Source organism: Mesoplodon bidens, assembly GCF_964165515.1.
Source record: "Mesoplodon bidens genome assembly, chromosome: 18".
NCBI lineage: Eukaryota > Metazoa > Chordata > Mammalia > Artiodactyla > Ziphiidae > Mesoplodon > Mesoplodon bidens.
The window spans coordinates 702,637-724,538 of record NC_138175.1 but is presented as its reverse complement, the minus strand read 5'-3'; the positions used below and the strand labels follow the sequence as shown (position 1 = coordinate 724,538).

At 58.1% G+C, this 21,902-nt stretch overlaps 2 protein-coding genes and 1 long non-coding RNA gene across 10 annotated transcripts; 1 reads left to right on the top strand and 2 right to left on the bottom strand.

The window, feature by feature from the left end:
* The first annotated feature begins 2,688 nt into the window (after positions 1–2,688).
* DRC4 (dynein regulatory complex subunit 4) lies at positions 2,689–17,778 on the top strand. Of its 6 annotated transcripts, none has more exons than XM_081216629.1 (11): positions 2,689–2,769; positions 4,560–4,646; positions 6,634–6,831; positions 7,733–7,939; positions 9,485–9,539; positions 10,160–10,365; positions 10,855–11,022; positions 11,262–11,348; positions 13,448–13,657; positions 15,236–15,301; positions 17,627–17,778. In XM_081216629.1, the coding sequence occupies exons 1-11, from the start codon at positions 2,767–2,769 to the stop codon at positions 17,774–17,776; spliced, it is 1,437 nt and encodes a 478-aa protein (XP_081072755.1). In that variant the 5' UTR covers positions 2,689–2,766; the 3' UTR covers positions 17,777–17,778. The 6 variants fall into 6 exon arrangements, 5 of the variants coding, with proteins under 5 accessions (XP_081072755.1, XP_081072754.1, XP_081072752.1 ...); XM_081216628.1 differs by having other exon boundaries at positions 11,262–11,438; XM_081216626.1 differs by having other exon boundaries at positions 11,262–11,438; positions 15,236–15,340.
* Positions 12,191–17,618, bottom strand: LOC308606133. Its single transcript, XR_014013778.1, has 3 exons — positions 15,406–17,618; positions 14,284–15,241; positions 12,191–13,562 (listed from the first exon to the last, which is right to left on the bottom strand). It is a non-coding gene; the product is annotated as an uncharacterized lncRNA (long non-coding RNA).
* A 365-nt stretch (positions 17,779–18,143) lies between the features above and the next one.
* On the bottom strand, positions 18,144–21,060 carry LOC308606125 (5-hydroxyisourate hydrolase-like). Of its 3 annotated transcripts, none has more exons than XM_081216646.1 (4): positions 20,921–21,060; positions 20,121–20,260; positions 18,733–18,868; positions 18,144–18,277 (listed from the first exon to the last, which is right to left on the bottom strand). In XM_081216646.1, the coding sequence occupies exons 2-4, from the start codon at positions 20,249–20,251 to the stop codon at positions 18,188–18,190; spliced, it is 357 nt and encodes a 118-aa protein (XP_081072772.1). In that variant the 5' UTR covers positions 20,252–20,260; positions 20,921–21,060; the 3' UTR covers positions 18,144–18,187. The 3 variants fall into 3 exon arrangements, with proteins under 3 accessions (XP_081072772.1, XP_081072770.1, XP_081072771.1); XM_081216644.1 differs by lacking the exon at positions 20,921–21,060 and adding an exon at positions 20,629–20,909; XM_081216645.1 differs by lacking the exon at positions 20,921–21,060 and adding an exon at positions 20,629–20,909 and having other exon boundaries at positions 18,192–18,277; positions 18,743–18,868.
* Positions 21,061–21,902: the final 842 nt, after the last annotated feature.

The window sequence follows — 21,902 nt, the reverse complement described above, 5'->3', positions numbered from 1 at the left end:
AACAAAAACTGCTAAAATGATCTCATGACCCACGAGGACAAGCCACTGCCGTTTGCACTCTGTGCCACTCCAAGAGGTAGGTCAGCCCCTTGGGGACAAAGCTGAGCTACAGGGTGGGTGGTGGGGACATAAGGAGGTCAGGACAGTAGGTGGGCACTGGCTGCTCAGACTCAGCTGAGGTGGAAGTTTGTATTGTCTCAAAATGGTCAGAGCAGTATTTCTGATTCCCCGTGTCTTCCAGAACCTTCTGCTCCCGTCAAGACATTCCCTGTCTGTGCCCCTTCTGCTCGAACCTGGGCAAGCTTGTGGCTGCTCTGGCCAATGGACTGTGGCAGGTTGATGCCATGTGACTTCCAAGGCTCTTTCCGAAGGCTGCCCTGGAACCCGGCCACTCTGTGTGAGAAAGCCCAGGCCATTTGAGGGGCCACTTGAGTGTTTTCTGGCCCACAATAGCCAATGAACCAGACATAAGGTCTCAGCCAGTAGCCAGGCATGAGAGCCTGCCTTTGAGCCACCCCCACGGGGTAATACGTGGAACCAGGGTGGGCTGTCCCCACCGAGTCCCAGCCAAGTTGCAGGTTCATGGGCAAAACAGACGTCACTGTATTTCATTTGGGGGCAAGCTGTCACACAGCCATAGTAACTGTAACAGTATTGGTGTTTATTAATTATTCCCATTTGACATATGAATAAATGGATACAGACGGAGTCTTGTCAAGGGCATCCTAGCTGGTAAACAGCAGGTGATCTGACTCCAGAGGCCAGTGCTTATTTTTAACTTTTCATTAAAAACATTTTCATGTAAATCAACTCTACTTCAATTAAAAAATAAAATTAAACTAAAATAAAAAAGGAAAAAAATCCATTTTCAAACAAAAGTAGAGAGAATAGCACAGTTAACCTACATGAACCGTCGTCCAGATTCAGCGATTTTACCAACTCATGGCTGATCCTGATTTTTCTTTACTTTCAATGCCTCCTCCATTGCTGGGTTGTTTTGAAGCAAATCCTATATATATTATGTCATTTCATTTGTAAATACTTCACTGCTTATCTGTAAAAGAGAGTCTAGTCTTCTTAAGCACTGTGTTCTCCTAACATCCAGGCCTCCATCGAGTTGCTGCTGTGGTCTGAGGCAGTTTACCTGGATGACCAGGTACGTGGGTGTTAGGAAGAGCCAGGTATTAGACATAGGTCAGTGAGTTTGTATGTATTAACATTTGGTCTTTGATTTTACAGGAAACTCAGATGCCATTTATCTGGATTTCCGAGATGCGCAGCTTGATGCTGAATAAAAGTATCTCAAGCCACCCATGTGAAGAAAAGGCTCTTTTCTAAAAATCTGAACTCAAATATGAAAAGCACAGGTCACTGTGGGTCTTACTGGGAGCCCAGAGAGCTGGCAGCAAGGCCTCCCTGAACTATGCATCTCTGCAGTGCACACTGATAAACCACGCTGTGCTGTTGATTTGTGACAGATGAATACCCTGTCTCATTATCCTGAGGTAACCCTCCTATTTTTGCTCTTTTTGTTGAAAGGAATTATTGTTAATGCATTTATTTAATTCAGGACTCCCAGCCAGACTTCTAAAGCAAAAAGCCAGTCAGCATGAGGCACCTAGCATACTGGGTCTGCAAAGTAAGTGTTAAATAATTATCATTACTCCAGTATGCTACCCAGCTGCACTGTTTCACCTGCCAAAACCCCTCTGGGAGGACCCCACCTTAGGGGAGAAGACCCCTATCAGGCCAGAGGTTTCTGACACAGAGGCTCAGGCTCTTGTCTGCCCAGGCACAGTGACACCACCAGACTTCACAAAGGCCTCAGGGCTGCTATAAATAAATCACGGCTCTGCAATACAGTCCCTCCAAAGGGCTGTTCCTTTCCAGGAACGATCAGGTCTTGGGTGGGCAAACAGGAAGCCTCCAGGCTCATCGCTGTGGCTCTCACATGCATGCCCCTGTGTGAGTGCCTGAGCCTAAGCAAGCCCAGCCACGGAGGCACCTTTGTCTCCCACCTGAGCCTTGTTTCATCATTCACACCCTGCTCCCAAGGAAGCTCTCCAGGGAGAGAAGATTCTTCTCCATCCCAAAACTGATGGAAAAACATGATCTCTTGCAAAACCACTATTTAAGAAGGTGCTAAAGTTGAGAGTGTAGAAAAAAGACAACAAATGGTGTGTAAAGACAGCACTTTGCATGGAGGTAATTGGGTGGTAGGAGGGATAGGAAATTCGCTTTGGAAATCTTAAAGTGGTTAGCAGTTTTCAGAGCAAGAGCTTAGGAAAAGAACCTGATGACTTTTTTTTTTCTGCAGTGCGTGTCTGGAAACCTCTGGCAAAGGTTTCAAGTTTTTCCTCATTACAAGGACAAGGCCTCTTCAGACAGACCAGTTTTCCCGAAGGGGAGACATGCTGATTTCAAAACTTTGGACCCAGCTGGAACATGTTCTCTTCCCTACTTTTGTTTCTTCTGAGGGTTTGTGGAAACCCAGCTACCTTCCAGCCTCAGGTGGGAGGAATCTTCAAAGATGGGCGGGGGTGGGCCCAGGGGTGACGCCCAGCTGCGGCCCAAACCCAGTGACTCAGCCCAGCTCGTTGCTAGGGACGCGCTCCCGCCGTTTCCAGGCCCTGACCCCTCGGGCGGACTCTCGCGAGGGTCCTCGAGACTTCGCGCGGAACCTAGCAGCGGTTGCCTGGAGACCGCGCAGCCTGGGCTGAGCTGGCGCGTTGGTCTGCGGGTCGCGGCCGGCGGGACTCCGGAGCCATGGTGAGGAGGGGTGGGGGTCTGGTCGGGTCCGCGCCGGGTGCCTGGGGCTCGGGGGCCGGCCCTGCGCGCAGGGAGACACCGGGACGGGAGGCCTGGAGCTCTGGGGACCCGGAACTGAGGGCTTGGCGCTCTCGTGTAGTCCTCACGGGGAGGGCCCAGGGTGCTGCGGACCCTGGACCCCGGACCCCGCACGCACCTGGAGCTGAGAGACCTGGGCTCTCCAGGATCCTGTGCTCACAGGGGTGGGTGGTCAGAGAGCACCCGCCTCCCGCGCCCCCCAGACCCAGGGCCCGGTGTGCACGGCGTCCAGAACAGAGAACTTGGGTCGAGGGTCTTTCCTACCTGGAATGGAAGGCTCATTGATGAGACACTTGGGACCTAGGGTCTCACCTGGCAGGGGCCTGGGACACACAGGTCCTCCAGTCTCTGGGGTCGAGAGCCCGGGGCATACCAGGGTGGTGAGAGGACCCTCTACACCGGAGGGTCCTGACAGCGGGTCCAGTGCCCGTGGAGTCCTTCGAGGCAGAGCTTCAGGGTAGAGGAACTGCTGTTTCCTTGGAGAGCCCGCGAGGAGTGAGGCCGGTACTGAGCAGAGCAAGGCGGGAGCTTGCTGCCTCTGGGGCTCTCCATCCCAGCCCCTCTCTGTGGTAGGGCTCACAGCTGCGCCACCCCACCCCCGCCATGATGTAGGTGTTGTCGGTAACTCAGTTTCCAGGCAGGTGTGGCCATCAGCTGTGGGAGGCAGGGAGGCTGCCTCTGTGTGCCGGAGCCCCCGGGGCTCCACCAGGCGGCGGCCGCTGGCTGACTGTCCCTGATGCTGGGTGGTGACAAACCTTCAGGCTCTTCTGATGGGGTGAACTTATTGGAGTAGAGGGATTGGAAAAAGGGCATTGTATTAGGAGTGAAGATTTCCGTGGATGGGTCTTTTGAAAGTCAGCTGGGAAGACGGCCACCAAGATACATCTACTTTTACTAGCTTGTGGGAGTATAGGGCGATTTTCCTTTTATTCTTTATGTTTTGTAAGATTTCCACAAAAACTTTCTTTGTAGTAAAAATGTTAGAGTCACGTAGATGCGCGTACACACAAGCATGGGCCACAGAAACTTGGGAGAAGTAAAGGCAGAAGGATAAGGAAGTTCGCCATCTGCCGAGCGGCCCTCGGAAGGGAGTGAGGGTGGAAGGTCTCGTCTGGCACCTTGCTGAAGTGGTTAAAAGCGGCCTCGCCCCATTGACAGAGCCCAAAGTCAGCGCCCCAGTCTGCTCCGGCTCCCTCCACCAGGCTTCTCGGAGGTCTTGTGTTTTGAAGGAAGGAACCCTCATCTTGCCAGCTTTGATTGTTGCTGTGAGGCACTTCTTCCTACACTCACTGAACAGCTGATTGCAGGTTTCTTTATGGTGCTTGCCAAGCATTATAGCCAGTGGGGTAACATTTGACAGTGTGGTACTGGGGCATCTTCCTTTTTGAGGCCGAGTAGATTTTGCATCCACACCAAGGAGGTCTCTGCCATATACTAAGGAACAAGCTTCCCTCCCTTCCTTTCTGAGGGAAAACAATATTTTCTTCTGAGAGGCAGATTTCTCCTTGCTGCTCCAAAGGTATCAACAGAATGTGTCTGTGGTTAACGGTGGGGAACCTTAGGGCAGAGTGATGTGGTCTGGGTGGAAGCAGGAGACAGCGGGCAGTTAGATGGACGTTCCAGAACAGGAATTCCTCTCCCAAGCGGCCCCAGGAGGGAATCAGCCAGCCAGAAGGTGAACTCTAACCCAACCATCTATTCTTCAACCAAAGGCACCCAAAAAGAAAGGGAAGAAAGGGAAAGCCAAAGGTACCCCGATTGTTGACGGTCTTGCTCCGGAGGACATGAGCAAGGAACAGGTGAGTGGGCTGGCCTGAGCCACGGACCAGTGCTGGGTCGGGGGTGTGGGATGGGTTTGCTACTCCGGGCTTCTCCTAGGAGCCTCTTTCAGACCGCTGCCCCCGCTTCCGCGTGCACCACCCCTCAGCCTGGCTCCTGCTGCCCTGCCCACACGAGGATACGCCCCTCCCACGCCTGCACGCCCAAGCACAGCACGTGTTGTAAAACAACACGGTACAGGCACATGGGTGAACTTTTTTATAGGGTAGTAGGAGTTGGGAAGGAAATGTCTTTCTGATATAAAAGCTGTTTTAAGTTTTCTGGGTTTTCTTTTATTGTCTTTTGTAGGCACCAGATGTTTACAGAGCTGTTATCATAGTACATACACCTAAAGCATTCTCATTTGTTTCATTTACCATTAAACACTGTGAATTATTTTTGGCCACTTGTTCATTTTGATGAACTTAAGGGCTAAAGAACATGGTTATATAATTACAATTTCAATTACAAGGCTCCTGAGACCTGTAACGTGTGCAAACTGTGGGAGCAAGTGTGGTCTGGGAGCGTCTGACACGCACTCCTGTGAGCCTTAATGACCCTTACTTACTTTTGGTGGTTTTAAGATAAGGAAATGAAAGGTGACTGAAACAGGCATAAGACCTGAAGCTGGAGAGCTGGGCCGAGGCCCTTGAACAGCAGTGGAGAGGCTTTGTGTCACAGGCAGGGAGCCCGTCGGCAGTGTCCGCAGAGCGTGGTGGGTGGGGTTGCACTTTGGAAAGGTCCCCAGGCTGCCGCGTGAACGGCTTACCCACCGCGCTGCCCCAGCCGTCAGGCTGTTTCTTGGCTCCCCATTTCCTGCTGTCCGGCGGGGACAGAACTGTGACATGCCAGTGGCCAGTCTTGCAGAGCAGAGCCTTGCTGTCCGGTGTTCCAGGCGTGGACACCTGGGAAGCTTCCAGGGCCCAGGCAGGAGTGAGAGACTCAGGGCAGCTGCGGCCAGTTCGCTGCATATTAACCTGTGGGCCCTGGGCTCCAGAGCTGTCTGTTTGCTGAGTTTTGAAGAGAAGCTTGAAATCTAGATATTTATAAGAAATCTAGATATCGAGTGATGGACCGTCCAGCGTGAACCAGTCAGAGTCGGGAGAAGTCTGGCTTAGATCCTTTGTCTGACTGACACAGTAGACCCCACTGTAACACCTCTCTCCTGGGGAGCCCAGCCCAGCCCAGCCCCGCCCCGCCCCGACGGCCCTGTTTTGTTTTTTTTTTCCTTTAACCTATTTGCAGATTTGCATTTGGCTCTGGACCAAACCATCTTGACTGTTTCGGGTCTACTGGTTTTGTATATTTTTTGCTTAACGTATATCTTTAAAGGTGAAAGGTTTTTTACATTTTGCATTGTTTTGTGAACATATTTACATCACTCTCATGTCTTTGTGTTGTTGGGCCATCCAACCCTCTAGCTGATATACTCTAATTTCTCAACCATTCTCCTATTTATTTATTTATTTATTGGCCACGCTGTGTGGCTAGCGGGATCTTAGTTCCCCGACCGGGGATTGAACCCGTGAGAGCGCGGAGTCCTCATCATGGGACCACCAGGGAGTTCCCAACCATCCTCCTACTGAAAAGCATCTTAGACCATTTCCTTTTTAATTCTTTTGCTGTTGTAATAATGGTGTAGCTAATATCTTTAAGCGGAAAGCTCCTGTGTTCTTTTGAGAAATTTCTTTAGTGTAAATCCCCAGGAAGGAATAAAAGCATATAACCATTTTATGGCTCTTGGCCAAATACAAGAGATTTCTGCTGTTTGCTGCGCGTTCCCTGCCCCCGAGCCTTCCCAGCCCCCTGCTTTAACTTCTCACTTTTAGCTCTGACTTACTCTGAGGTGAGAGCAGCCCCTCCCTCTTCCTTCCTGGCCTTTCTCCGTCCACCCTCCCCTGGCGGCAGGTGGCCCGCCCCGCCCCACGCCCTGCCGGGCCGCCTCACGGGCCCTGTTCTGCCCGCCAGGTGGAGGAACACATTGGCCGCATCCGGGAGGAGCTGGACCGCGAGCGGGCCGAGCGCAACTTCTTCCAGCTGGAGCGGGACAAGATCCACACTTTCTGGGAGATCACGCGGAGGCAGCTGGAGGAGAAGAAGGCTGAGTTGAGGAACAAAGACCGGGAGATGGAGGAGGCCGCGGAGAGGCACCAGGTGGAGATCAAGGTGAGTGGGGCTGGCCTGTCCCCACAGGAGCTGCCACGTGGGCAGAGGAGCCGGACCGGGGGCCAGGGGCGTTGTCTCGCCTTGCTTCTGGGAATCACAGCCCTTTGTGTCCTTGAGGTGGGGAACCTGAGGGTATTTTTTATGTGTGTGCAGGTGGGCATGTGTGTGTAGGTGAGCCTCTGTGTGCAGGTGGCATGTGTATACAGGTGAGCAGGTGTGTGCAGGTGGGCATGTGTGTGCAGGTGGGCAGGTGTGTACAGGTGAGCCTGTGCAGGTGGGCATGTGTGTGCAGGTGAGCATGTGCGTGCAGGTGAGCCTGTGCAGGTGAGGTGTGTGCAGGTGGGCATGTGTGTGCAGGTGAGCCTCTGTGTGCAGGTGGGCACGTGTATGCAGGTGGGCAGGTGTGTGCAGGTGAGCCTGTGCAGGTGGGCATGTGTGTGCAGGTGAGCCTCTGTGTGCAGGTGGGCACGTGTATGTAGGTGGGCAGGTGTGTGAAGGTGAGCCTGTGCAGGTGGGCATGTGTGTGCAGGTGGGCAGGTGTGTACAGGTGAGCCTGTGCAGGTGAGGTGTGTGCAGGTGGGCATGTGTGTGCAGGTGAGCATGTGCGTGCAGGTGAGCCTGTGCAGGTGAGGTGTGTGCAGGTGGGCATGTGTGTGTAGGTGAGCATGTGCGTGCAGGTGAGCCTGTGCAGGTGAGGTGTGTGCAGGTGGGCATGTGTGTGCAGGTGAGCATGTGCGTGCAGGTGAGCCTGTGCAGGTGAGGTGTGTGCAGGTGGGCATGTGTGTGTAGGTGAGCATGTGCGTGCAGGTGAGCCTGTGCAGGTGAGGTGTGTGCAGGTGGGCATGTGCATGCAGGTGAGCGGGCAGAGCAGGTGAGCGGCGGTACTCCCCCCCGCCCACAGGTCTATAAGCAGAAGGTGAAGCACTTGCTGTATGAACATCAGAACAGCTTGATGGAGATGAAGGCGGAGGGCACCGTGGTCATGAAGCTGGCGCAGGAGGAGCGCCGCGCGCAGGAGAGTGCCCTGTGCAGGAACACGCGGGCGCTGCAGGTGGAGCTGAAGGAACAGGAGCTGGCCGGTGAGCTGGCGGTGAAGAACCTGAGGCTGGTAGGTGCCGGCGTACCATGAGCACCTCGGGATGCACTCCAACTGGGAATTCATATTTCTGTATATTAACTCCTGCATTTTGGCAATTAAGTATTAAACAACAGCAGCAGCAGCATGCAGCCAAACAAGCCCTGTTTGGGGTCCAGGCACAGAATTCTGTCTCAGGCTTGAGCAACAGGTTGGCCTCCCAAGAGGGAAAGCCAGCTCAGGGTCCCTCTCCGCATACTGCTGACCCCTGACCCCAGAGACGTGCACGCAGCCCCTGAAGTGAGCAGCCCTCCAGCCCTTTGGCAGCCACAGCAGTTTGTCTTGTGAGCTGTGCTCTCAAGTGCCTCGCTGACCTTTGAGACTCTTTGGTCCTTTCTGAGGGAGGCGGCGGGGTTCCAGTTGGAGGTTGGAATTCCTTCTTAAGCGCCGGGCCTGGTTCTGATCTCTGGGGACACAGAGGATGGGGCTGACAAAATGCCTGCCCACGCACGGCTGATGGTCTAGAATGGAGAGGCTTCCCCTGAGACAGAAGACAAAATAAACTGTCAAACCTGTGTCGCAGGTCTGCAGGCATTAGTGCTACAGGAAGGTCCTGGGAACGAGGGTGGTTGCATTTTTCTACACGTTCTGGGAATTCATTGAGAAGGTGATACCTGGGCAAGGGCGGGGGGAAGGCAGGGCTGGGGGAGACCAGGCCTTGAGAAGGGCTGGGGATGGACCAGTGCCACGGCCCCCAGGAGTGAGGAATGAGGGGTCTGGAGGACAGGACTGAGTCGGGGACCTCTGGAGGGCGTGGGCAAAGGGAGGATGTGTCCAACTTTGGTTTTCAAAGGTTGTTCCTGGCTGTGGGTTGAAAGACTTTGTCAGTGCACTTGCCTCTGTGTATGTCTGGAGGCAGCCCAGCCTCAACGGAATCTGGAAATAAATCAGTAACACTGCAGACTTTGCCGTGAAGCTTGAGGGTGCTGAAGTCTTGGACGCTTGAGGGCGGTCTGGTCTTTCTGACAGAAGCACAGAGTGGGCTGCCTTCCAACAAGTACAGCGGTGCGGCCTCTCTGCTTACGCGAGGCCTTGGGCGTGGAGTAGGTACACGGTCAGAGTGCCGCTCTGAGTGAAAACACTGCTCTGGAGTCTAGTTTAAACTTTTTATTCAGAATTTCTAACTGTCTATTAAAATAATTTGTAACAGTTTTCTAAGCCAAAGCAGGTTAGCCGACAGCGGGGAGCCGGCAGCTCTGTGTGGGTCTGGTCCCTGCTGTCCAGCCTCTGGGTAGGGTGGGAAGGGCTGGGCACGGCCAGGGGCCGGGATGTCTGTCAGCATTCTCTGCAGCTCCGAGGTGACCTGCGCTGAGGGACGTCCGTTATCAAATGTGGAATTTACCAAACCTTGTTATTCCGGGTTGGGTCCATGAGCTCGGAGGTGAGGGGCCCAGCGGAAGCAGCACAGGTTTACTGAGCCGGGCTTTCCTTGCCAGTGAGGCGAGGGGCCGGGCTGAGGAGCCGGCGTCTGTCCCGTCCCCTCTGACCTCCAGTGACTGGCCACTTCCCCCTCTGCAGAAACACGCCGAGGAGATCACCAAGATACGCCAGGACTTTGAGCGGCAGCTGCGAGGTCAGCGTCTCCCGCGCTCCGTGTACGACGACGGCCCCAGAGCCCCTCCCGTCAGGAAGGGACTGTCCAACAGCGCTTGCTAACCGGGCACATAAACCAGTTAAAACAGCTCAGACGTGCAAAGCGAGTCTGGTGGACTATTCAGGATCCCAGAACACCCTATTCCATGAGAGGTGGGAGGCTGTGAGGACCGCCCACACCCTCAGGCACGAAGCGGCACCTAGAAGCAGGCGGTAGTCATCCAGCCTCGTGGGCAGCGCCCAGGTCTCCTGGCCTGCGGAGGCTCCAACCTCGGAAGTCTGTTGGGTTTACTAATAGAGCCGTAGTCCGGCTGGCTGGCCGTGGTTAGAGCCCACTGGGACTGGGTGACGCTCGGCTATTGGGATCCCTGAGGCAGGGATCGATTAGCAATGCCTGCGACGGGCAAGGAGGGCAGGCTGGTGTGTGTGCTGGTGCCGCAGAGCAGGGGAAACTCCCCGCCCCGCCCTGCCGTCCGCAGAGCTTGTTGGTGAGGCCTTCGTCCTGGTGGGCGTTCTCGGCCCTGGGCACAGCTGCCATCCCTTCTCGTAGCCACAGGGCCAGCATTCGGCTCAGCTGCTCTGTGTGCTGCTGCCTTTCAGAAATCGAGGCCAAGTACGATAAGAAGGTCAGGATGCTCAGGGAAGAGCTTGACCTGCGCAGGAAGACAGAGATCCACGAGGTGGAGGAGAGGAAGAACGGCCAGATCAGCGTGCTTGTGCAGCGCCACGAGGAGGCCTTCACGGACATCAGGAACTATTACAACGGAATCACCTTCAACAACCTGGCTCTCATCAACTCCCTCAAGGTGCGGCCGGGGTGCCCAGCCCCCTCGGGCCGACCCCCCTGCTTGTAGAAACGTTTGACCCCGCCCTTCAGCTGCCCCTGATCGAAGCTCACAAGTTGTGTTGCCCGCTACAGCCGTGGCTGCGGTCCGGCTGTTGCCCTGACCCTCACGTGGCAGGGAAGTGATACACCTGTGTGCACTGGGATATGTCGAAGGTCAGGTGGAACCACAGGGGCATCATCGTCACCCAAGTGCTGGCAGCCGTGGAGGATGTCCTCTGGGGGTCATGAGCAAAGTGTAATCTCTCAACTTGCACAGAGGCTGAAGTACTAGAAAATTCAGAATAAGTTAAAACTGTGAAAAAATACTGTGTGTTTACACATAAAACAGATGTAGGTCCTCACCGTGCCGGCAGGACCATTGTCTGCGGGCAGGGGGGCTCGCGGCCCTCGTCCTGCAGGCCGCAGCCCCTGGTCCTGCCTGCCGATCCCCCGCCCCTCGTGCCCACAGGAGCAGGTGGAGGACGCGCGGAAGAAGGAGAAGCACCTGGAGAAGGAGATGATGGAGGTGTCCACGCAGAACAGGCGCCTGGCAGACCCCCTGCAGAAGGCTCGGGACGAGATGAGCGAGATGCAGAAGCAGCTCCGGGGCTACGAGAGGGACAAGCAGATCCTGCTGGTGGGTTTCTGCCTGATTCCTGGCCTTCCCTGGCACCTCCTCCTGGGTGTGGAAGGGCAGGGAGGCGTTTCCTGAGGACCAGAGTGGAGCCCCTCCTTCCTGGGCCTGGTGGCCCTGGGGCACGTGAGGCTGGCACCTGTTCTGGGAGATGGGTGGCTCAGTCCCTCAGGTCTGGGAGCTGCATCGTGTGGGTGCCTGAGTCGGGAGGGCTTTCTCCCCCACCCCCCTTTTCTCTCCAGCGCACGAAAGCCCGTCTGAAAGTCGCTGAGGAGGAGCTGAAGAGCCTGCAGTGGGAGCACGAGGTTCTGGAGCAGCGCTTCATGCAGGCGAGCTCCCGGGACGCCTGGGTTCTGGGCTGCGCGCCCAGCTCCGGCCGCTGGAGGTCCCGTGGCCCTCCTCGTGCCGCGCGGCTCTCGGTGGGCGGCCGGCCCCAGTCTCAGAGGGCGGTCCCTGGTGGGGAGTGGGTGGTGCCCACGGCTGTCCCCTGGGGCTCTCCTCTGAAGCGTGGAGGTGGCCTGGCCCCTTGAAGGAAGGGCTTTTTTCACCTGTGTGTGTGTTTCTAAGTCCCAAACCTTCATGTGTGCATTGTAAGGAAGCCTGTGGGTACAAACATGAGGGCCTTGGGGCCGTGCGCTGGTCCTCACAAGTGGTCAGAGCTCCCTGACTCTCCTCCCAGACTCTTGTGTGTCCTGGCGTAGGGACACTGCTTCCCAGAAGTGAGGGCGTCTGGAGCGCCCGTGCTCTCGTCTCAGCCCGTGTGCCGTCTCTCCGATCGGGTCACACTTGAAATCTCTGTTTCAGTCCTTTGCTGTTACAAGCATCCTTTTAAGTTATCTTTGTGCAACTGTGTATCCCTTTCAGGGAAGTCGATTCCTAGCAGGGGAACTGCTGGGCGAGAAGGTTCACGTTCAGGGTGCAGATAGTCTGCAGGGAGGGATGTTCAGAGTTGTGACCCCACCCACAGTGCCCTAGGGGCCACTTCCGCCGGCACCAGGTCTTCACTGATGTGATTGGGTGGCAGGTGTCTCACTGCACGTGCTTTTCTGCAGAGATGGGCCTCCCTGCCTGCAGGTCCCGGGATCTGGCCCTGGGCCTGGCCGAGGGCAGAGCCGCCCCCTCTGTGTGAGCCGTTAGCACAGCTACGGCCGCAGACTGTGACAGTGGAAAGGACATCCCGTAAGCGGTCAGAGCTAGAGTCACCCTCAAGGAGCCTCCGAGGGTCCCGGAGGCTGAGGGCAGCTGAGGGGAGGGTCCGCAGGCAACCAGGGAGACGCGGCTCCCCGCTGCAAGGTGGCGTGAGTGGGGAGGGGACTCTACCACCTTCTCTTCCGTCTGCATGTCGTCTGCGGCAGGGGAGGCAGGCAGCGCCCCTAAGAAACCAGACTTGTCACTTTTTTTTTTTTTTTTTAAATACTTGCAGAATGAACTTTATTTTTTTATTTATGGCTGTGTTGGGTCTTTGTTTCTGTGCGAGGGCTTTCTCTAGGTGTGGCAAGCGGGGGCCTGTCACTATCGTGGCCTCTCTTGTTGCGGAGCACAGGCTCCGGACGTGCAGGCTCAGCGGCCATGGCTCACGGGCCCAGCCATTCCGCGGCATGTGGGATCTTCCCGGACCGGGGCACGAACCCGTGTCCCCTGCATCGGCAGGCGGACTCTCAACCACTGCGCCACCAGGGAAGCCCAAGACTCGTCACGTTTTAAAGAGCAGAGGGACAGGGACTGGATTGAAGCACATCTTGAGAATACGATCCTGTAGTTAGAAAGACACGGTGCTACAGGGTTTCAGCACAGCCCTCTCCTCTTCCTAGCAGTGATGTGTGTTTTTACGGCAGTGCAGAACATTCTGGAAGGAGTCCCAGCAAATGCTCAGATGGTGGCCTCTGGGAAGTGGGGTTGAGGAGTGTTTACTTTTTCCTTTTTACTCAGTCTTGATTGTTTAATGGTGCACAGTTAAAAGTTAAAGGAGATGAAAAGGACACTGTCCTTGGTGGACAGGCGGGTGGCTCCAGTGCTCGCTCTAGACCTGTGTTCCAGGGTCTGGGGCTGGCAGAGGGAGTGGACCTCCAAAGGGCCCCCACTCCAACACTGCTGAGTCTGAGGCCCTGGACCTCATGGGGATGATCATGTCCCGAGCCTGCTGCCCAGACCCAGGGCAGGGCTGGCCCCAGCCCCTCTGGGGGTCTGTGCAGCTCGTACTAGGGTCCCCGTGGCTTCCTGAGACTCCTTCCCAGAGGTGTTTCCTCCTGCCGCCCATGGTGTGGACAGCCGCACACCTCTAGTTCGGTCACAGAGTGGGGCCCAGGCAGTGTAGACGATGCAGACCCACCTGCCCATGGCCGGGCGCTGGTGAAGGCGCTGTGCCATGGCCCTGGGGCAGAGCTGGGAGGGGCTTCTTGCCAGTGAGAAGCCTGGGCCCATCCCGCAGGTGCAGCAGGAGCGGGATGGGCTGTACCGGAAGTTCACCGCAGCCATCCTGGAGGTGCAGCAGAAGGTGGGCCTCAAGAACCTCGTCTTGGAGCGCAAGGTACAGGCACTGGCCGCTGCGGTGGAGAAGAAGGAGGTGCAGTTCAACGAGGTGCTGGCGGCCTCCAACCTGGACCCTGCGGCCCTGACCCTCGTGTCCCGCAAGCTGGAGGTCGGTCCCGGGGGCGCCCGGGTTGGGGCTTCTGGCGGCCTGGGCTTGGGTCGGGGCTCCTGTCTTGTGCTCCAGCCTCCGTCCCTCAGTGGAGTCTCAGTTCACCTCGGGGAGGGGCTGTTGTGGTTTCCTGGCCCGAGTGCCCAGGCCTGTGTGTGCCATCGGGCTCCCCAGGTTCCCGGGCTCTGCCCTGGTGTCTCTGAGGTCTTCCCCAGTCCCTCCTTAGCCTCCCGGCACCTTCGAGCCCGAGTCCACTGCCCACTCCAGCTTAGCCTCTCAGCCAAGGCCACGGCCGCCGTCCGCCTGGGACACTGAGATGTGCTGGTTGAGGCCGTGGCAGGGGGAATGCAGGGCCGTGGGTGGCCTTTGTGATGGCTGCTGGGAAGGCTTCCCAGAGGGAGTCACATCTGAGCAGAGGCTGGAGCGTCTGTTCACTCATGTGTCTGCAGTTGTGTGTGGCTTTCCTCTGGGCTGGGACTGTCCCGGGCATGGGCCACAGCAGTAAAAAGACAGACGAGGCCTCGGTGCCCACAAGCCAGCAGGGAGAGCTGAGGACTCAGGACGGCAGTTACCACTGCCGCTGGGTCAGCAGGCAGAAGCCCTGATGCCCCTGGCAGTGACCTTACCTGGAACTGGCCTTGTCCCTCTGCTCCCTGACCTGGGTGGGACGTGCCACAGAAGAAAACAGGTGAGGACGGACAAGGGGTCTTTGGTGCTGCTAGTGAAGCGTGGCCTGGCTCTGGGATCCTGGCCAGTTGGGTGAACTGTAGCCGCCAGGCCTGAGGCGGCCCCAGGTATGGTTTCCTTGGGGGTCTAGGAGACGGACACAGACCACAGCTGGCCTCCATGACTCCACGGAAGGTCCTTCCACGCTGGAGGGCCCTGTCTGTCCCCGCTCTTCATTCACACAGAAGCAGATCTTCTGAGTTCCAGGCCTCAGATGGCAACAGGAGGGCAGGAGAGGGTGGGCAGGGCTGACAGAGGATGACTCGTCACCAGTGGAGGAGGGGGCTGGGGTCCGAGGTGATGTCGTGCCCACGGTTCTGGCTGAGACCAGGTGTTTGCTCACAGGGGAGCGATGGCCCTGGCTCAGTGGGTGGCAGTGCCTGGAGGACCCAAGTTACCCAGGCTCGGCTCTCGGGGCTGGGGTAGTGCAGCCTCGTGGTGGGGCCTCGTCTGGGCTGGCATCACCATGGTCCTGAGTCTGGGGCTCATCTCTGTTGTTGTCCCTTTTGTGTGTGAATCACAGAGGGGAGGAGGGCTTTCCTGCTCTCCTCTTGGGAAGGACAGCCGGTCTTGCAGCTGGGCCAGCGACCCAGTGCTGCCAGTGACCAGGGTGAGGGGATAAAAACTCGGCCCGTCCATGGCAGTCACCATGGCTGCGCCTGGGGGGCCAGGGCAGGTGGGGGATCAAGGGGGTTTTCCCTGGGATGGCGTTGGCAGCCGGGGTGGCCCCAGAAGCAGGCCAGGCTGCCCCATCTGGGCAGTTTCCTTATGGAGATGCAGATCTGTCTCCCTTGGAGACCTTTCCACACCAGCCACTCCCCGGTGGACGTCCTGACACCTTCTTTTCCTCAGGACCTTCTGGAATCGAAGAACAGCACCATCAAAGACCTGCAGTACGAGCTGGCCCGGGTCTGCAAGGTGCGAGGAGACCCCCACCCCTCCCCCATGTTCTGCCAGGTGCCCGGGGCTCCACACCCCTCCCCCAGGCCCCTTCCTCACCCAGGACCCCACCTGATCTTTACCTTTGGGTGTTGACACAGTCTGAGGCCGTCTGCGCCTGCCCAGGGTCACTTGACCTGCAGGTGGCCTGGAGTACATCCGCATGGCTCCGACGCTGTCCTGGTGTCCCTGATGGGGCCTGGCCAGTGCATGTGTGACGTCCTGTCCAGCAGGCTGTCCCTGTGTCCCTGTCCGGCCCTTGCTCTGGCGCCATGGCGCTAGCCTGGCCTCTGGGGCGGTTTGGGGCGGGGGGCTCTCTGCGCCCTCAGAGTAACCTCCATGTCTTCCAAGCACGTCTTCCAAGGCCTTTATGAGCCTGGCAAAAGCCACACACAGAGGCCGCCTGCAGCTGGGGAGTGCAGTGCCCTGACCCTGGTGCCGTCTGTGCCCTGCACCCAGCGTCCCCAGCTCTGTGGCTGAGCCTGTGGCTCTGTCAGTGCTTGGCCTGTGGGGACGCAGACACACTGCTGCCTGCAGACGCGCTTCCTGAGAGCGAGCACCCCGCGAGCGTGACTCAGATGTGAGCCCTGGGCTGTGGAGCGCCAGGATGAAGGCAGTGCCCGTCACGGGCCCTGGGCTCCGTGGTGACCAAACGCCCGGGGCCTTCCCTGCCCACAGGGCCCTCCCCAGGTGCTCTGGGAACCCCTGATACTTACATGCATTCTTGGGGGAATTTCCATAACCCACATCTGATTGTGGGGAGGGCTGAACCCCAGAGAAGGGTGAGGGCCAGGGCCCAGCCCCCGAGTCGTCCTGGAGCCCGGCCCTGGCTCACCCTTTACTCTCAGCTCCCAGCACCTTGTTTTGGCGATGCTGAGGGCAAGGAGCCCCTTTGAGCTTTTGCTCTGCGTCAGGCCAGGCTCTAAGCATTTAACACGCGTCAGCTTTTCAAACGCTTACAACCGTCTGGTGAAATGCGCCCTTTTAAAAACATCTGCTTTTAAAGGATGGGGGAACGGAAACCCTGTCTGCGTTGGCCCTGCCAGCGCTGTTGCCCAGATCTCGGCATTTCTGGGATTGGGGAAGGGAATAGATGCCAGTAGACAAGGCAGGGAGGGTCATCCCTGAGAAGGCAGGGATGCTGAGTCTGAGTGAGAAATGCTTGCAGGGAACCAGGAACTCAAACCACAGTCCTGCTCTGAGTGCGCGCCCTCTTGTCTCCCCAGCCGTGAAACGGGGACGGTGGGGGCATCTTCCACTGTGGGTTACCCGAGGTCCCACACATGAAGTGGTTGGGTAGTGCCCAATAAAAGTCCTCAGACTCGGGCCAGAGTTGTTCTCAACAGAAGGAAAGCCTTTGGTTGTCTTCTAGCTGAGCCAGGAGGTGTCTGTGCGTGGCCATCACCACCTGCTCATCTGGACCACTCTTCTGGGGAGGTGGAAACTCAGCTACATAAGATCCCTGGGCAAGTCACTTGGCTTAAAAGGGTGGCCCCTTCCATGGGGCCTTTGATTGGTTTGGTCTTGAGGACTCCAAACACTGGGGTTTGTCCTGCTTATAATAATCATAATCATACCCCTGGTGCATTATGTTTTCCCAAAAGCTTTAAATGCATGTTCGCAGCCACTAACCACCAAGCAAATGATCTCCTTAAGACTGGAATATTGAAAAAGACGTGGGGAATGACGGACTTAAAAAATGTGAACCCGAAGTCTTGACCTGTGAATCCCAGAGATTCAGGAAAACAAAAACAAAAACCCAAACAGAATCAGCAAAAGCTGAGATAATACAGGTGGTAGCTGTGAGCAGCACTAATGCCTTAAAATTTTGATCATATCTCTCAGGCTAAGAGTTTGGTCAAAAGGGGGGACTGTTAAAAAGAAACAACAGGCCCTAAATGGAGTCACTTATGTGAACGCTACCAAGACTTAATACCTAATCTAATTGAAGTTTTAGCCTCTCCCTAGAGTGGAAATTTAAACCCATCAGCAGTGGGAGGTGATCTGCCTAAGACCCCCTGCCTCCCCTAAAGGAAGGTACCCACCCTTTTAACCTCCTTGTCCCACCCTCCTGTGCCCATAAAAGCCTCCATTTTATACAGCTCCTCGGAGCACCCTTCCGCTTACTAGATGGGATGCTGCCATGAGTAAAGCCAATTAGATTCTCAAATTTAAATAAGCGTGTGAGGGTCTGGGTCTGGTGTAGTGAGCACCTGGTAAAGGCTAGCTCTCCACGGGGCTGGGTGTGCCTGAGCGAGGGTCAGCCCCGGCTACCCCTCCCCTGAGGCCTCTGTGTCCCCACAGGCCCACAATGACTTGCTGCGTACCTATGAGGCGAAGCTCCTGGCCTTTGGGGTCCCCCTGGACAACGTGGGCTTCAAGCCCCTGGAGACGGCCGTGATCGGGCAGACGCTGGGCCAGGGCCCCGCAGGACTCGTGAGCACCCCAACGTAGCCCCTGCCCGGACGACACCCCCCTCAAGCGCCGAGGACAGCAGGTATTTGTTCTGAAGACGTGCGTCGTCAGCAAATGAAGGTTTTCACAAGTGCTGCATGTCCTGTTGCGTGGCTGTGTGGAGAGGCCCCCAGGGCCCACGGTGCCGTCCGGCCCCTTCCCCGAGCCCACCAGCTCTGTGCGCACGCCCGCCCCCATCCCACCTGGGGCTGGGCAGCTCCAGCCGCCTCACAGATGCCAGCAGCTTTATTGAAGCCCGAGTGACAGCTGCCACTGGGAAATCGGGGCCAGAACGTCCCTGGGAAGTGTGACCCTGGTGCCCGCGAGCAACAAGCCTGCCCTGCTGGTGGGGGGCAGCTCAGCCTGCCGTGGTGACGGGTCCGGGCTCGCAGGCTGGCTGCCGGTCAGCCGCTAGCTCCCTCGGTACGTGGTATAAGACCACGGGCTCAGCAGCAGCGGCACGTGCAACTTGTGGGTCTCGTTTGTGATGGTGAAAACGACCTGCGGGCAGAGGGGACACCAGGAGAGCCAGGGGCCAGCATGGAGTGCACTCAGCCTGGCCCCAGTGCTGCCGTGGACTCAGCAGCCCAGACGGCTGGCCTGGGGCTGCAGTTGGGGGGCAGGAGCCCCAGGGCCAGCTGGGGGGGCGGTGGGTGTGGCTGGGTCCTCCCCAGAGAAAGCACTCGATCTGAGGGGCCCTGGGTCTGCAGGTTCCCAAGGGGTCCCGCCCGAACAGGGCAACTGAAGGGGCACAGTTAGCTGGACGGGGCTCGGGTGAGCCCCTGTCTGCAGGGGCTGAGTCAGCCTGACCCCGGAGCAGGGCAGGGACAGGTGTGACGTGGTCAAGTCCGGCACCCCTTTCTTCTGGGAGCCCAAAGCAGGTGCGACGTGGTGGAGGCGCAGGGCCAGCCTGCGGGTCACAGTGAGTCGTGGGCCCCCACCCGTCTGGCCCTCACCTCCACGTACGGGTAGAAGCTCTCCTGGCCCCGCTTCTGCCAGTAGCCCTCAGTGTCGAAGGCCAGCTTGTAGGTGCCCGCCTTCATCTGGCCTGGCAGCAGGAGCCCAGGGCAGCGGCCGTCAGGGTCTGTGTAGCTGGGGAGAGGAAGCGGGGGCACTGCAGAGGGGGCTGAGGGGCCCCCGGGGCTGCGTGCCCACCGGCCTCCGATGTCCCCGCAGCCTGACTGGGACTCGGGTGAGGGGGCCTGGGCGGCTGTGGAGCAGGACAGCCTCCAGGACCTGGGGCTCTGGGGCAGCCCAGGGACACTGCGCACTGTTTAAGAAATCACAGAGAAGCAGAAGGCAGAAAATTCCCACAATCTACCCCGTGAGCAATAATCGCTTTATATCTGGCATGTATACTTTTCAGATTTTCTCTGTGCATAAATATGCTCATTTACAAACTTTAAAACTGGGTTGTACTAGTCACACTGTTTTATAACGTGTACTTTTTGTTTAATATACTGCACATGGCTTTCTGGTTCAGCAACTGTACCCAAATCGCCGTCCGCGTGGTGGCCTGTTTGCAGCTTCACCAGTGGAGGCTCTGAGGGCCTCTGCTCGCTAGGCGCCCCCGTCACCTGCAGCTGTGCTCGCAGGCGTCTGTGCTGTGATCAGAAAGGGTGGCATTTACCAGCGCAGTTTAGGGGGTGTGGTTGGGAGTGGGTCTGTACGGCCCCCCGCCCTGGACTCTGTGTGTTCCTCCAAGCTCAGACGGGACCTGGACCCCCTGCTTTTCTGAAGGGCTCCATACCCTCGGGCCTGGAACCTTTGGGGTCCAGCCTACCAGCCCACACCAGTGGGAGGGTCGGGGGAAACTGCTCACAGGCTGACCCATGACACCTGTCGGTCTGGGCTGGGCGTCCCCCAGCAGAGCCTGGGCCTGGGGCAGGGGTAGCGCTGCCAGGCAGCGGACACCTCCTGCTGTCCCAGCCGTCCCCCCTCGCCCCCCTGTCTAGGAAAGGGCTGCCTGTGGTGTCTGCACACAGAGTGTAGTGAGAACGTAGAGAACGTCCAGTGCTCGCCTGCTGCCCTGCACAGGCCACCCGTCCGGCAGTGACAGCCAGGCCTTTCAGGTCCCACCTCAGGCCTCGGCCGGCCCAGCCTGCAGGAAGAGACAGACTCCTCTTCCCCCTGCAGCGGGCACTTGGGCTGGGAGCTGTCCCAGCACGTTCTGTGGCCCTGGCCAGGCCTACACAGCCTGTTGAAAGAGCGGCCCTGGTAGTCTGCAGGGGACCGTCCGGCTGTGGTGAGCCCTGGTCCCTGCCCTCCAGGTGTGCACCCCTTGCCCTGGTGTGGGGTGGGGAGGTGGTCTGGACTCGAATCCTGCCCCAGACCGCCCTCCTACCTTTTCCTCAGCTCGGTCCACTGCTGGCCATGGTCCTCGAGCCTGGACAGACGGAGGCAGAGGCCCTCGGCCGGAAGCCCTGAGGCAGTGTCCAGTACGTGTGTGGTCAGCGGGCTGCTGCCGGGCTCCATGCCTCTGCCCTGGGCCACGAGAGGGGCAGGGAAGCTGCCTTGTGTCCACACCCGCCGGTATGAGGCAGCGGAGTTGGTGTAAACAGCCCCGGGGGACAAAGTCCCAAACTGCCCCTGGGCCCTGGGTGGTGGAGTTGCCGAGCAGCCCGAGCAGGCTGCAGTGACTCACTGCCATGCAGGTCGCTGACCTGTCCCCCTCCTCCCCCAGCAGCCCCCTCCCCCCAGCACTGAAGGGGTCTCCACACCCAGGGGCCTCCCCCTCAGTCAGTGCCGGCTGTGGGTGGCCACACGGGGTTCTTCTCCCGGCACCCAGCTCTGTCCCCTTAGCCCCAGGTGAGGAGAGTTCAGGGGCTCCGAGTCCGGGCCTGTCCCCCTACCTCCGGGCAGCCCAGGTGTCGCCGGAGTGTCCGCAGCCGCAGGGCGACCCCGGAGCTCATGCCAGGCCGGCCTGGGGGCTGGCGAGGTGGCGACACCACGCCGCCACCCCCAGAACCTCCCCGGGCCCTTCCCAGGCCCCGGGGCCACGTGTCTGACCAAACTCGGGGCGGCGCCACAGGGAGGCGTGAGGCTGGTCTGGTTCGCAGCGGCTTCACCTCGGTGCCCACCTGGAGGGGCCCAGGGGGCTTCATGGTGGGGGGCGGGAGGGGTGGGCGATCACGGAGCACAGACCTGCGGGGCCGTGGAGACTCCTCCCGCCGGAAGTGGAGCGGCCTTGGGGGGCGGGCTGGGGCCCGAGGGGCGGGGCTGGGGGGCGTTGGGGTGGAGTGCTGGGCGGGACCGGACAGGGAGGGCCGCGGGGAGGGGGTGGGGCTATGGCGGGGCGGGTATGTCCAGCCAAGGTCCACTTCGGCCGCTGGGCGGCGCAGGGCGAGCCTGACGACCCCCGGGAGTCCCTGAACCCGTGTAGCTTGTTTTCTTCCCTGGGAAGGTCGGGATTTGATGGAAGCCCCGACAGGCCACGTGGTGGTGCCTCAGGCGGGACCGATGGCCCGTGTGGTCGCACTGCCCGCCCCTCCTCCTACCCCCTCTGGCCCTCGACCCCCAAGGAGCAGGGGCCCTGCACACTGACAGGGTAGGGTCTGGGTTATTCAGAAATGAGGAAACAAGAGACAAGGCTGAGCTGACGGACACGAGTCCATCATTGTTTCGCAGTAGTCCGTGATGTACACACGGAACAGACTGTATCTAATGTATAAATAAAGATAAGCGCATTCTGTGTTTAAAATCTGGGTGACGTTGCCTGGCGGGTTGGATTGCTCTGGATGTGGAGTCATTTTTCTTGTCGCTAAAGAGGCTCTTCTAATTATTTGGATAGTGAGTGCGGCCAGTTTATATGTTAAGGATCAGACCCCTCTGAGGTGGGGAAGGGGACCTTTCTAGCGACACTTGGGTGTTGGTTACAGTGCTTTGCAGGCAATCAGGAAATGTCTGTCTGCGATTTAAATGCATATGACGTTTGGCAGGGCTCACGGTTTTAGGACGTGGCCCCAAAGAGACACACAGCTGTTTTGGTAAACGCCCATGGGGACGGGACCAGAAACAACCAGACTGTCCCCACGGGGGACAGTTAAATACATGAACTCTGCCACACACAGCAACTGTGCAGCCGAGTGAAAAGAGTGAGGCCCATTTGTGTGTAAAGTGGATGGTC

What these genes read in the sequence shown, in the direction of transcription:
- LOC308606125 (XM_081216644.1), bottom strand. Translation starts at nt 20,880, where the DNA reads ATGAAGCCCCCTGGGCCCCTCCAGGTGGGCACCGAGGTGAAGCCGCTG. An exon ending in GACACCTGGGCTGCCCGGAG is followed by an intron (nt 20,261 to 20,628) that starts GTAGGGGGACAG and finishes CTCGTGGCCCAG; the next exon opens with GGCAGAGGCATGGAGCCCGG. An exon ending in TGGACCGAGCTGAGGAAAAG is followed by an intron (nt 18,869 to 20,120) that starts GTAGGAGGGCGG and finishes TCCTCTCCCCAG; the next exon opens with CTACACAGACCCTGACGGCC.
- DRC4 (XM_081216625.1), top strand. An exon ending in AGGACATGAGCAAGGAACAG is followed by an intron (nt 4,647 to 6,633) that starts GTGAGTGGGCTG and finishes TCTGCCCGCCAG; the next exon opens with GTGGAGGAACACATTGGCCG. An exon ending in GGCACCAGGTGGAGATCAAG is followed by an intron (nt 6,832 to 7,732) that starts GTGAGTGGGGCT and finishes CCCCGCCCACAG; the next exon opens with GTCTATAAGCAGAAGGTGAA.